We start from the raw sequence: 14,281 nt of genomic DNA on the forward strand, positions 1-14,281 counted from the left end.
GATATTGTATCTTGGGAAATATCTTTATGCCAGGCTTCTGTTTCACCCTGAGATATATCTAAAAGACTGAGCATATTTATTAGGTTCCAATGATAGAGGAGACCTTTAGACCAGACTTGGAGTTTGTTTGTTTGTTTGTTTGTTTATGATTTTATTTAACGTTTTATTTGTTTATTCATGAGAGACATAGAGAGAGGCAGAGACACAGGCAGGGGGAGAAGCAGGTGCCATGTGGAGCTCGATCCCAGGGCCCTGAGGTCATGACCTGAGCCGAAGGCAGACGCTCAACCATTGAGCCACCCAGGGGCCCCCCAAACTTGGAATTTAAATTAAAAACATATTGACCATGTTCCCAAGAATATAAGTATAATGAGGTGTTTAGGAAAATGCTGATTTACATAGTTTAATTTTTCCATCTTTACCTGCTTCCAAGTAGGTTTTATTGGCTACGTCTTTGTATTTAGGCAGAGGCAAATGAAAAAGGAAACTTGTTTATTTTAGATATAGTTGAATCTTGACTTCAAAACTCTTCATTTAGGTAAGAAAGTTATAGGAGAAACTGCTTTCAGGATTTGAGGGGCTGTGGGCAATTCCAAAGTGCTGGAAGCCTAAAGATATCTTAGAGGCTCTCTTCCCCTTTTCTCATACTTTTCCCACAAACTGCACACAGTCTCAAAAGCACACACTTTCATATGCACATTTGTGATTCCAAAGGGGTTGGTGTTGATTTAGCACTGGGCTTTGTTGTTCTTTGCCTTGAACCTTTCATGCATGTGAACCAATGACAAAATTCTTGCCCTAAAATATGTATTTCCAGTGTTAGGTGAAGTGATCTAGATGCTATATGTATTATTACGTATGTATGTATGTATGTATGCATACGGATGTGTCAGTGAAACTACAAGTGTGTCTTGGAATTCCTTCAAGATAAAAGGGGTTCTCTGAATGTAAAATGTTGTGAAGTTCTATATTATTAGTATAAATGGACTCAGAAGAAGGAGAACCTAAATGTCATAGGTCAGTCCATGCATTCCCTGTGGGGATTCATTATCTTACTGGGAACACTAGACCTGCAGAGCTTTTCTGGTTTGTTTTTGTTTGTTTTCCCATAGAGAAGAGTCCTTTAAAACAAAAGCTGAACACACTACAGTGTGCTAAGTTTTCTTCCCTGTTTCTCTATACAATCCACATTCACCATGAAATAATGTATTTGAAATATGCAGCTATTGTGCACTTGCATAAAATCAAGGTATGTGTAATCACATGCATGTATGAATTGCCAAATATCTATTCTTTTAGTTAATGGTGGAAGCAGAGTCATGCATTACAAAGCTTCTACTTTATCATGCATCTGGTTAAGGCCAATAGTTGATTTGCCTTCCCTTATTCTCATATATCCCGGAAATATACTGAATGAAAGGAAAGCCAACCTGAAATTAAAAATCTACTGAGGATCATTCGCCAACTGGCCAATCCAAATATACACACTCTTTACCCCTTTTTACCTTCTTTTTCACAGTTTGACCCTTTTTATACTTTCTTTTTTCCCTTTAGGGAAATGACTTGAGAATCAGCACAGCCCAAGATGAGGTGTATCTACAACCATATGAAGAACATATTCATGTATTGTCACTTAAGGAAGAGTTGTTTACCACACATGGCACAAACTTCCCTGTCAGTAGAAGAGAGTTTATGACGGTGCTTGCGAGTCTGAAGAGAGTCCTCATACAAATCACCTACGGCCCTGGGGTGGAAGCCATCTTCAGGTAAACTCAAGACTGCATCTCCCAGGGTTGGCACGCGTCTTTGGAGCAAACATGCATTTGGTAGAAGAGTGACTTTGAAGATCTGTAGGTTTCCTTCAAATAGTAGCTAAGAATCGAGCACTAGTTTTGTGAAAAGTGTTTCTATTAAAGCTTTGAAATTTAAATGTCCAGAAGGAGTGTGGCTTAGCTCTTTTCTAGTATTGATGATTGCTTCATAGTTTAGCCAGAGCATGTGATTAAAAAAAAATGATCCATAGTCTGAGAAATTCTATACTGGAAAAGAAAGTCTCCATTATGATGACTCAGATTGTGGGAAACTAAATATAACTCTGGAGTTGTCATATTTGGAAAGTGGTTTGTAAAGTGTTTTCTTCTAATTAATTAATTAACTAGTTTCTAACTTAATAGTATAGAGTTTACAATAAGAAACCTAAGGGCTTTCATCTAAGTAATCACAAGCCTCTTTATAAAAGACTCTATTGGCCGAGTGATGTAAAGGAACGAGTGTGAGCTTTGGAGCCAGCCTGACTAGGAAGTGAGTGGATTCAATTGCTTATTTTATGTGTGACCTTTGGCAAATGATTGGTCCTTGTGGAAACTTAGTTACTTCAAGTATAAAGTGGAGATTATAGTGTCTACCTTTCAGGGTCTGTTGGGAAAATTATATGTGACACTTATGGAAAGTGCTCATTATGTAGAATTAGTTGTTTTCCTTTTTTTCAGTTTTTTTTTTTTCTTTAAAGAGAGAACTTTTTACTGGAACCGCACATGCTTGTAACTGACTATAGGCTGCTATGCTTTCCTTTTTTTTTTTTTTTTTCAGATTTATTTAAGAGAGAGAGTTTATGAGTTGGGGAGGGGCAGAGGGAGCGGGAGAGACTTTCCGTGAGTGGGGGGCCCAGTGGACTCCATCCCAGGACCCCAGGGTGATGACCTGAAGCCGAAGGCAGATGCCTCACTGATTGAGCCACCGAGGTGCCCCTATGCTTAAATTTTAAAAACAGTGATGTATTTATCCAGTGAAATGTAAACTTCAGTACATCAGAATGAGGATTTTTCCCTTCTCCTTTTCTGCTCTAAGAATACATGATAGAATGGCAACTTCCCCCTAAATGAGATTAAATTAGATGATGACCCATGAACCAAAACTGACAACATGACATAATCAGAGTCAAAGCAATGTCTCCAATACTGGCTTACCTACAGAAGACTTGGTTTTAGTTTTGTTTTTGTTTTTGTTTTATGTTGCTGCTCCCTCACCTGCATCATTCGCTCAGGCGGCCTCCTTTGTCTTTCACTTGTACCGTCTCAACTACGTGTGATCATCATTACCATCTCCCAAAGGAGGGGACTGCAGATTCATAAACAGAACTATTGTCAGACAGTGTACCTCCTTTGCATAGGCAATTCTGCTAGAAGCTGGGTTAAAATGCCATGAAGATGTGAAGTAGCACTTAGGAATTAATTATGTTTTCTCCCATTTAGTAAATAGAGATTGTCATCATGTTTAAACGGCACAGAGGGATGAGTCCTCTGGCTTTCAATATGAATGACAACCAAATTGACGAAAAATGGCTAGGGGGCTTATTTATTTTTGTCAGCATCGCTTCTCAGACTAGTTAATCCAAAGGTATTTCCTCCTGATTTATGTCAGATAATTTCCGTGTCTACCCATCAAAATCATCGGTTTCATTCGAAGCCTTTGGAAGTGTCCCCATAGATGAGTGACGTGTTCGCAGAGCAAGGGTATGCAAGCAACAGGGGGCAGGGGAGCTAGGTGGCTGCTTTGTGCAGCCCACGTCATCTAAAAGCACTGTCCTTTGAGAAGGAAGAGCCAATGTCAGATATGAAATTCTTAACCCATTTCAGGTAAGCAGAAAATCAGCATAAATCCCGATTCCGTGAACTTGTTATATTTTATTTTTCTCAATCTACAAGTGGATTGAGTCATATTTGTAAAACACCACTTGAATTGATTTCGACTTGCCTTCCGACTTGGCATCCAGTTTGTATGTAAGTGCAAGTGAATTGAAGCTATCCAACACAACTTCGTGTTTGGGTGTATTTAAGGAAGATTTACTTCCACCGTAGTTCTCAGCCCTCGGACTCCGCTTCCTCCAGCTGTGTGGTTAGAGGGAGATGAAGAGTGGAAGGAGAACTAGCCTGCAGGTCAGGATTTTGACTTCTGTTTTCAATTCAGCTATTTAATAGTTGTAAACATAAGTGTAGCTTTGACCTCCTTGAATTTCAATCACCTCGGCTGTGAAATACAGAGGAGGACAATTGCCTTGCCAACTTCAAAAGGTCACCACGAGAATAGAATTAGAGGGCTGCGAAAACATTTTGCTAATGGCAAACAGGAACACAGATCGGAAGCATTTCCAGCCGACCTTAGTCACTGCAAGCAATAACATTGTCTCCAAGTACCATTAAGACCTTGGAGGCATCGAGGATAGAGCACGCAGGGCTAGTTCCAAGATTGTGACAGTCTTTGCTGTCATTCTTTTCCAGAATGCTGAGAGGCTCAGGCAATAAGAGTAATTGGTTTCTTTCTCATTGCTCTCATTGATGAGATGAAGATAAAAACAGAAAAAGTGCAGCCTTCTTTTAGAAGTGTAAGAGAAATCAGCTTAACCAAATCATTCAGCTTTCTCCTTTAAATTCTCTAAACCTTGGATTTAGTAGCACCTTGGATATTTAACTCAAGCAAGGAGTCTGTTCGGCTTTTCTTAATATCTAATAGGTATTAACTCTGCAGGTTTTTTTCTTTTGCCGTATGGCAGACATTAGTGCAACTCATCAAATTTCCGGTCTCCTCCTTCTAAATTTAATTTTTTCATTCATTCATTCATTCATTCATTCATTCATTCATTTGTTTATTTATTTAAAAAAATCTTCATTGATGTACAGTTGGCATAGATTATCAGTGTCAGGTGTAGAACATAGTGATTCAACAATTATGTACATTTCAAAATTCTCACCTTAAGAAGTGTGGTTAACCATCCATCACCATACAAAGTTATTAGAATATTATTGACTATATTCTCTGTGCTATACGTTTCATCCCCGTGACTTATTTATTGTATAACAGAAAGTCTGTACCTCTTCATTCCCCTCGCTTCATTCGTATGAATGAAGCTTATTTTGCGTATCCCCTACCTTCCTTCCACTCTGACGACCACCTCTTTGTTCTCTGCATTTATGAGCTGGTTACTGTCTTTGTGGTTGGCATTTGTTTGTCTGCTTGTCCCTTTGCTTTGTGTTGCAGATTCCACATATAAGTGAAATTATATGGTAATTATCCTTCTCTGTCTGATTTATTTCGCTTAGTGTAATACCCTCTAGGTCTTTCCATATCATCACAAGTGACAAGATCTCATTCTTTGTTAAGGCTGAGTAATATTCCATTGGGTGTATATATCACATCTTTTTTATCCATCCATGTATTGTCAGACATGTAGGTTGTTTGCACATATTGGCTGTTATAAATAATGTTATGATAAACATAGGGGTGCACATATCTTTTTAAAGTAGTGTTTTGTTCTCTTTGGGTAAATACCCAGATCCAAACTCCTCCTTTTGTGGTTTCCCTAACCTCTGAGGGTAGATGTGGTCATATGACTTAGTTCGGCCAATGATATGTGAGCAAGAGTGATTCTCCACCCTACTCCCTCCCGACACGTGCACAAGAAAAGCACTAAATTGCCAGTATGAGATTCTGGAGCTTATCCAACTTATGAGAAGATAAAGATTGCCTGAAATACTGACAGCATACAGTAAAGGTCAGCTGCCCTAAACAGTCACCCAGACCTGTGGGGGATTTTATGAGTAAGCTTTTCTTTTAAGCCACTAAGAATTTGGAGTTGTTTGTTACCACAGCATAACTGAACCCCCATCATGACTTTATCATGATACACCCCATGTGACTTCTTTATTGCTTGAAAATGAATTCAGAATTGTTTCAAGGCAAGATATATTCATATGACTTTTTAGAGTAAAGGTGTGTTGGGGCCTTTGCACCAAAAGTATTGCATAGAACTTATGTAACAAATAATCTAGAAAAACCCTTGTAAATAAAGAGAGTCTCTTGATGATTAGGTAATAGGGTTGATAGATGCAAAGTATGCATCTACCATTTGAAATTAATGATACAGGTAACCATATTTTGAAGAAATTATCATTTTAGGCCCTTAAAAGTTAAAAAACAAAACAAAACAAAACATGGAACTCACTAGGCCTTGGGCTCTTGGTGTTTCCTCCCCATTGTCTTTGACTACTTGCCAAATCAATTATGTAAATACTGGATTCATTCAGTCTGCCAGCATTTACTTTGTGCCTTCTACATATATCTTTCTAAGTCTCAGTTTCCTCTCCTGTAAAATGGCAGAAACAAAACCTAACTTTCAAGATTGAAGGCGATGAGAAAATGATGTACCAACAACACCTGCTGTGCTATCTAGCAATATATTGGGAGGAAACGTAGGGTCACAAGATGATTATTGGTTTTGGAGTCATGCTTGGGTTTGAGTCTGTGCTGCACTGTCTGCTAACTGCATTATATTGGACACAGCACTTCTTTGAGTCTCAGGTTCTTCATTTGTCAGTGTGGACAATAACAATTACACATTACCTTCACTCATAGTTAAATGAGATGTCTGTCCACCCCCCATTATAGTGCACAGAAGATAGCAGAAGCTCGTGAGCAGTGATGATTATGATGTGGTCATGTTAGGCTAGGCAAAAAGGACATGAATGATGGATGAATGATCACTGAGTTGAAAAAAGGCATACTCCAGGTTGGAAGGCAGACATGTACATTTACGGTAGTAGAGTAAATAGTGCATTGGAAATGTGCGCAGTACATACTGGTAGAACTACGAAGGAAGAGATGAATTATCATATTAGCATTAAGTATGTTTATGAATACAATGCATTTGAATATAATGTTTATATAATGTTTAATATAATGTTCAGATGGGTCACTCAGACATTGCTGGGCTACTAAATGATTCTTCACCTTTTTAGGAGTGGAGTAAAATTTATCAGTTCCCCCTGAGTGATACTTGATGGAACTTCTTCAAGATAGAGACTACAGGAAGTTCTGAGTCATCATCTTATGTTTTGACAGAAATGAAATAGTACAAAGCACCTGAAACAGCAATAAAATTTTCATCTCTGGTGGTTAACCTTAAAGTAACATTTCTTTTAGTAGAATTAAATGGATACCTTCAATTAAAAAAAAAAAAGATGAATAGAAGATAAAATTATTTAAAAGGATTTACAATCAGAGTTCTTATTGTTTAAAAAATAATTTATTTTATATATTATTATTATTTTAGTAAAGTTTAACCTATCTAACTCTAGTGGAAATAGAGTGAAACAAAAACATTGAGAACAATCTTTAATCAGTACCAGGACAATGTTTCAGATGTGACTCTAAGATTTTCAGTAAAAACTTACATAATTATGTCTTTTCTCTTCATCATGTTACCTGTATTTCCAAGTCATAAGAATAAGGGGAAATAGCTAGCTAAAGCAGGAGACTTAGTTGACAAATCTTTGATAGTTCATGCACTTCTAAAATTTAGTACTTTATTACTCCCAGCAATATGTATTTAAATGAATGCAGCCTGGTATCAAGAAAAGAATGTGTCCATATTGAAGGGGAAAGAAAAAAACCACTGCAGCCTTCTTTATGAGTAACACTTAAAACTGTTAAACACATTAAAATCCCATTTACCAACAGAAGAACCTGATGAACATTGGGTCTGCCCGGTGAATACTAATGTGGAATATTGCTGGGAAAGATGTTTGGTTGAAATTTCTCATAGCTCAGAATGGGTACATAGATTAAAGAGAAACACATCTGTTGTTTGAAAGACAAATGAAATTTGGCAATTCATTGAAAATATTTTTGTTTTTGTTTTGTTATATTTTAAATTGTTCCTTAAAGTAGTCAATTACTTACTTTTCTATTTTGAAACATTCCAATATTCAATTTTATATTGAAAAGCCTGGGACTATATACACCATTGATCAGTCTACTGTTTATTAAATTGTGACCATGTTTTATGCGATAATAAACTAGTATAGCAATAATGAAGTCATCTAATTCTGAAATTAAAGTGATCCGAAATCTAAGTGAATCTTGTGACAGTCCATTAATTGCAGGCAATAAGATGTCACAGTTCATTCAGATGAGTTCTGACCTCTGACCCCAAGATCTAACTCCAACATTTTTCAATTTATTCATTTTTTGCCAGATCAAACAAGTAATTTGTCTTCTACTTATCTGACTTTATTCATCTGGAATGTGGATACTAGGCTTTAGTGTATCATTTATCTGGGAGTATGTGTGTCAGTGTTTATTAGATAACTACATTCCGTTCACCCATTCACTGACCTATACATTCATCTGTTCTTGCATGTTTGTTTGTGGATAGTCTTGTATCCATACGTTCATCTGTTCATCTACCTGCTATCCCTCGATCCATTCATTTATTCAACAAAAGCATATTGAGCATGTGTTGAGATGATCTGGCTAGGTATATACATGACCCAACTTTGTTTGTGAGAAGGAGCTCATAAGCCCATGTTGATACAAGCAAGTACTCTCCTTACTTTAGTAACTCAAACCCTATGTTGTGGTGTATTCATACAATGGAATATTACTCAGCCATAAACACTAATACATGCTACAACATGGATGAACTTTGAAAACATTATGCTAGCAGAGAGAAGCCAGACACAAAAGGTCATGTATTGTATGATTCCATTTATGTGAAATATCCAAAATTATCCATGATAAATCCATGGAGATAGAAAGCAGACTCCTGGCTTACCAGGAGCTGGGAGAAAGGCTAAAATAGGAAGTGACTGCTTAATAGATACAGGTTTTTCCCATGGGGTGATGAAAATGCTTGCAACCAAATAAAGGTTGTTGTTGCAGAACATTGTGATGTACCAAATGAACACATTAAAATGGTTAATGTTATGTTAAATGAATGTCACCCCAATGGGGAAAAAAGTTGCCAATGATACCTCTTGTACAAATTTATTTGGTGGGGGAGAAATTACAAATTAGAGATTTTCCTAAAAATTTCTTTGTAACCTGAACACTGTGAATGAGTGATTTTTTAACACTTACCAGTTTAGGACCTTCTACTAGGTTGTCCAGGTTGTACCCCCAGAGAAGAAAGCATTCAAGAAATAGTGTTCAATGAATTAATCTGTACCTGAAGATAAATCCTTTGTCTTTAGAAGATGCCAGTTAGCATTCAACAACCTAACATGATTGCATTCAATTGCTTTGGTTCTTCTTTTCATTTTTTTGAGTATGTCTGAGGTTATACACATTCCAAGTTACTGTCAAGTGTCCAGGATTAATAAAGTGAAGGTAAAAACAATGAGGATTTTAATTACTTTTTAAAATTTTAAGGAGGCTCCCTGCCCAACATGGGCTTAAACTCACAACCCTGAGATTAAGAGTCTCATGCTCTACCAACTGAGTCAGATTGGTGCTCCAAAACAATAAATATTTTGGAAATTCATTAGTTAAAAAGCTTAACGATTTGGTTAAAGGTTGTTACACTTGAAGATACATTAAATGAGCCCATTAGTTTTGTTTTCTGGATTGATTACAGCACAGATTCCCAAATCTTGGGAAATTGATAAATGTGCCCTTTGATAAATGTGAATCACCCATTAATGAAAATATACCACCACTTTTGCAAAAATGCAAAAATTGGTTACATCTTTCTTTTGGTTAAAGGATGGTGCATAATGTGTGTTATGGCAGGTTACCAATCATTTTAATAAATATCACTAATCAAAAAACATATATATCACTAATCAATAGCAATCAATTTGTGCCCTTAGAGTTTATTTTAAATTTGTTTTATTTTTAGTATGTTAAAATGTCAAAAAGCTAGATTCGGAGATAGAAGTAGTATTTCTTGTAGTACTCATGTAGACATTTTCCATCCTGTCTCAACAGTCAGTGAGAATATGTTAATAAAGGTTCACCTGAATGGTTCAGTGGTTGGGCGTCTGCCTTCAACTCCGGGCATGATCCTAGGGTCCTGGGATCGAGTCCCACATCCCACTCCCTGCAGGGAGCCTGCTTCTGCCTCCCCCTGTGTCTCTCCTCTCTCTCTGTGTCTCTCATGAATAAATAAATAAATAAAATCTTTAAAAAAAGAATATGTTAATAAAATGCCTAGTATTTAATAATCACCTACTATGTGTTATGTATTATATCAAGAACTTTCTATTCATTATTTCATTTAATTATTTAATCAAGCTTATGATGTATGGACTCATATTATCTTCATTACATAGGTGAGACTATTGAAACCAAGAGAAATTAAGTAATTTTCCCTAGGCTATAGGACTGGTAAATGTCAGAGACAGAATATAAATCTTGATCTGTCTGCACTCCTGAGTCTGTGTTCATAACAATGAAGCTTTTAAAATTTCTCTTATTAGAAAAAATGGTAAAAAAGCAATAAGATACCAATAACATTTATTTAAATTGTTAATTCATATTAGTTTGCATATTTTTGGAAGGTAATACATGTGGGAAATACACATATAATGTACATATACTCCTCTTATATAAATGGAAAGCAAATATAACAGCATTTTTCAATTTGGCCAAGCCAGCTCTTCCCTAAAATAATGAATGACACCAAATCACCCTGTTAAAATCACTAGATTTTACAGAAATGCTGATAAAATAAAAAACAGAGATACAGAGAACAATGCGTTCAATTTAGGCCAAAAACAAATTAAGAAAATAGTTTTAAGTAATTCAACTGAGCATTTGAAAGTTTCACTTTTACCTACCAATGTGCACATTTGTTTCTGAGAAAAAATAAATCAAAATAGCTTTTTTTTTTCTTTTATCTTCCCTTCCCTTCCAGTTTAAAAGCTCGAGCTGGATATTAATATTGTCTTCTTTTGATTTTCTAGTTTACATGTTAAAGTGAGTCAAACAGTCATGTGAATGTTTTCTCTTTTAAAAATACCTTCAACTACATTATTTTAAACTATCTCCCCCAAAAAAGAAAATCAAAACACATAGCTAAAACCCAAGAGCCGAGCAAGATTATTCTCATATGTTTGCAGCATTTGATATGATGGTGGTCGTGAGCACTTTTAACGGACAGACTTTATCTAATACAATGAATGATGAGAGCATCAAGTTATGGATATTTGTTGGCCTTCTTTCTCCACATACACAGTTTACCTATATTTACGTCCTTATTACTCTGCTATTCCTCAAGCTATGTGATACCGAAGAGTTTGCCTCTTAACCATCTTTTTCTTCCCACTGTAGGTTAGGCTCTGTTGGCCTGGAGTCCGCGGTCCCCTATCCTACTGACAGAAGCATTGCAGCAGCGGTGGAGGTTTGCCAGTGTCCACCTGGATATTCTGGCTCCTCTTGTGAAGTAAGTTTGCAAGAGTTAATCCTCAGCGCAGTCCACGTTCCTTCAACATTGCTTTCAATAAACTGTTTAAAAAGTAGTTTAGCTCTTTCATCAATGATTGCACGAATAAATAATAGTGTTTTCCTTAAAGAAGAAAGTTGAGTGTCTGCCAAAAATCACGGCCTTCAAATAGAGTACTAACATTATGTCATCTTGAAATTATGTTTCTGCTTTGGATATTTTACCTTACTCCAGCTGAAAATCTGATGTTTTCCTACGTGTTTATTTCCTATGTAGCTGGTTGATAAAATGAGATGAATGATAGAGAATAATATTTAGTATTTCAAAATAATTTCCTTTCATTTCTATCTCCGTACTTATGAGGAACTAGCAATATTTTCCCCCTTTTCCTCTGGTCTTTAATCTTGTGTATCATGCTCTTTCTCTACTTCATTTCAAGAATACCAAACTGCAAGCATCTGAAGGTTACAATCTCCAAAATGTCAAGAATATATGAAGAAGAAATACCTTGATCTGAAATATTTCCTATGTCTTTGATTTGCTTAGCACCTAAGATTTGAGATATTTATTATTACCCCAATATTCTAGATTCATAGTGAGATTAACATGTCTTACTTAATACCGCAGCATGTCATTTTAAGGTAATAATTTTAATGTACTCACAGATTTTTTTTTTTTAGGTAGTTTGAAATTGGTTTGAGTTGAAACCGGGTCAAAAAATATAAACACCATTTTCCTGATAGAGGACATAGCTTACAGATAAATAGGAGCTTAAATTCTTTAAAAATGGTGCCTTTAAGGAATCATTGAGTGTACCGAGACGTTCCACTTCAACACACTATACCATTATGCCATTTATAGAAATACTCTAGGCATTGCTTTGTCAGTTATTTTGTACTTTAAAATAATGCATGCTTTTAGAGGATACACAGGATTTAGAGTCATATTCATGACAAATATGTTTTCTTTAACTAGGCAGATTCACTTATGTAGAAATAAAACCAAATGAAATTCATTGAGATACTTGCTTTTCCAAAATTCATCTAAAGAAGAGAAAAATAATTGTGGAAATAATTTTGTTCTCTCAACCTAACTTTGATTTTACATATAAAATAATACATGCTGTATTTGGTGAAACATATTCTTTTATTAAGAGCTTAGTAGATTTTATTCAAGCCAGAAAGCTCCCTTTGAACCTTTCAGTTCCTATTTCAATTGGAATAATAAATACTTTGATTCTATTCTTGCTTTAATACTTATCCCCCCGTTCGTTATTCCCTGTACTCTCTTAATCTTTATGAGTTCCAAATGCCCATTGATATGAAATTGAATATTAGAATTGTTCAGTTGGCTACATTTTTTGTTTCTTCTTTCCTTTCTTCAAAATATTTATTGTGAATCTTTGGTAAATTCTGCACTAGCTGCTGAGGGGATTATCTAGAAGATTTCATCATAATCCCTATCCTTAAAGAGGTAACAGTCTGTTTAGGGAGACAGAACAAATATCTATGAAAAAATGGATCACAACACTATATAATTAAGGAACTGGTAAGTGGTACAGAGCATAAGTGCAATGATCATTCAAAGAGGTGAGCATTTCCGGTAGAACCCAGTATCACTGGAAGTATCCTGGAGTAGAGAAACCCCAAACTGGATGCTAAACCATGGTGACAGGTAGGTAGGAAGAGAAGAGCAAGGGAGAGTCAAAACAAAGAAACAGGAGGGAAAATAAAAGCGTCCTGTGACTCTCACACAATAATTATTTGATAAATAAAGGTGTCCTGAAGCCCATAAAAGAATTTAGTTGAATAAGAGACAAAGAATTCTGGAATTCCAGGACTTCTCAGTGATTTCTTCAGTTTTTTCGACTAACAATTCCTGCTTTTCCTTGTCAAAATGTCGTTTCTTTAGACTTGTTATTATGCATCCCTATCCTTTCCTGATTTCATTTGTTTTTTACTGAGTTCATATGGCCAGTCCTTCTAGCTTTGCTATCACCAATATCCACAAACCACTTTAAAGCTGAGTAAACTACAAAGACCAGAATGTTAATTCTCAGTTGCCAAAAAACAGGTAAAACCACTCATTATAATATCATTCTTTTTTACTTTATTTAGCCCATAATGTTGATTTGAAATCTTTTTTTTTCTCATTTCTACTCAACTTCTTATAAATCCCTCCACTGTTTATCTCTCAAATATTTTCTTACTTTCCTAGTACCATTATAATTCATTTTACTTCACAGGTGAGTCAGGTGAGTAAGTGAAAGCAGAGTGGAGTCCTGAAAAAAGAAGTATTTTAATTCAAATCTTAGAGAATGAGAATAACATTATCTTCTGGAAGTGTTCATACACTTGTTTTTAGCTAATAGATACAGATAATCCTGTATATTGACACAATCGAGACCCTTGACATGGGTGATAAGGTAATGAACAATACAGATGGTCCCTGCCCTCAAGGATATTACATCTGGTGGTGGGCTAGACAATATGCCAAAGAGCAAATTTAAATAAATTTAATAAATGCCGTGAAGAAGATTAACAAGGTATCTTGATAGAGCTACTAAGAATGTGTGTTGGAAGAGTAGATAAGAGGGGCTACTTTATGAAAGGTTGTCTGGAGATGCTTTCTGAAGTGATAACATGTAATCTGAGTGTTGAAGAATGGGAAGAGTCAGCTACATAGAAGAAGCTGGAAGTGGATGAAGAAGGAGTAGAAAGGAGCTGGAGTCTGCAAGGACCTGAAAGAGGGCAAGGATGCCTAGAGCTTAGCAAGCAACAGAGAGGGTGGCATGAGACGTGATTAGAAAAGCCAGGCCATTCACAGCTTTGCCTACATTATAATAATTTGGGATTTTATTCAAAGTACAATGGATAATCATGAGAATACTTGAAGGTGGGTAGTGCCATGACCTGAGTTTTATTATTGGAAAAAGTCTTTATGGCTACAGTCTGAAGAACATAATATAGGAAGGCAAGAATGAGAGGAAGACTAGTTAATGGGTTACTGCGGTAGAGCATGCTGCTATGGTAGTGGTAGGATACGCTGTTGTGGTTTGATTTA

The 14,281-nt window shown here is 36.0% G+C and overlaps 1 protein-coding gene across 3 annotated transcripts in view; it reads left to right on the top strand.

Annotated features, from left to right (window-relative positions):
• The window catches only part of LAMA2 (laminin subunit alpha 2), a 583,497-nt gene that overhangs the window by 320,760 nt on the left and 248,456 nt on the right, over positions 1-14,281 (top strand). For all 3 annotated transcript variants that reach the window (XM_049115400.1, XM_049115407.1, XM_049115415.1), the window contains exons 14-15: positions 1,555-1,766; positions 11,107-11,218. In XM_049115400.1, the coding sequence (XP_048971357.1) occupies positions 1,555-1,766; positions 11,107-11,218 (324 nt within the window). The remainder of the gene's footprint in view (positions 1-1,554; positions 1,767-11,106; positions 11,219-14,281) is intronic.

This window comes from Canis lupus, chromosome 1 (assembly GCF_003254725.2).
Source record: "Canis lupus dingo isolate Sandy chromosome 1, ASM325472v2, whole genome shotgun sequence".
NCBI lineage: Eukaryota > Metazoa > Chordata > Mammalia > Carnivora > Canidae > Canis > Canis lupus.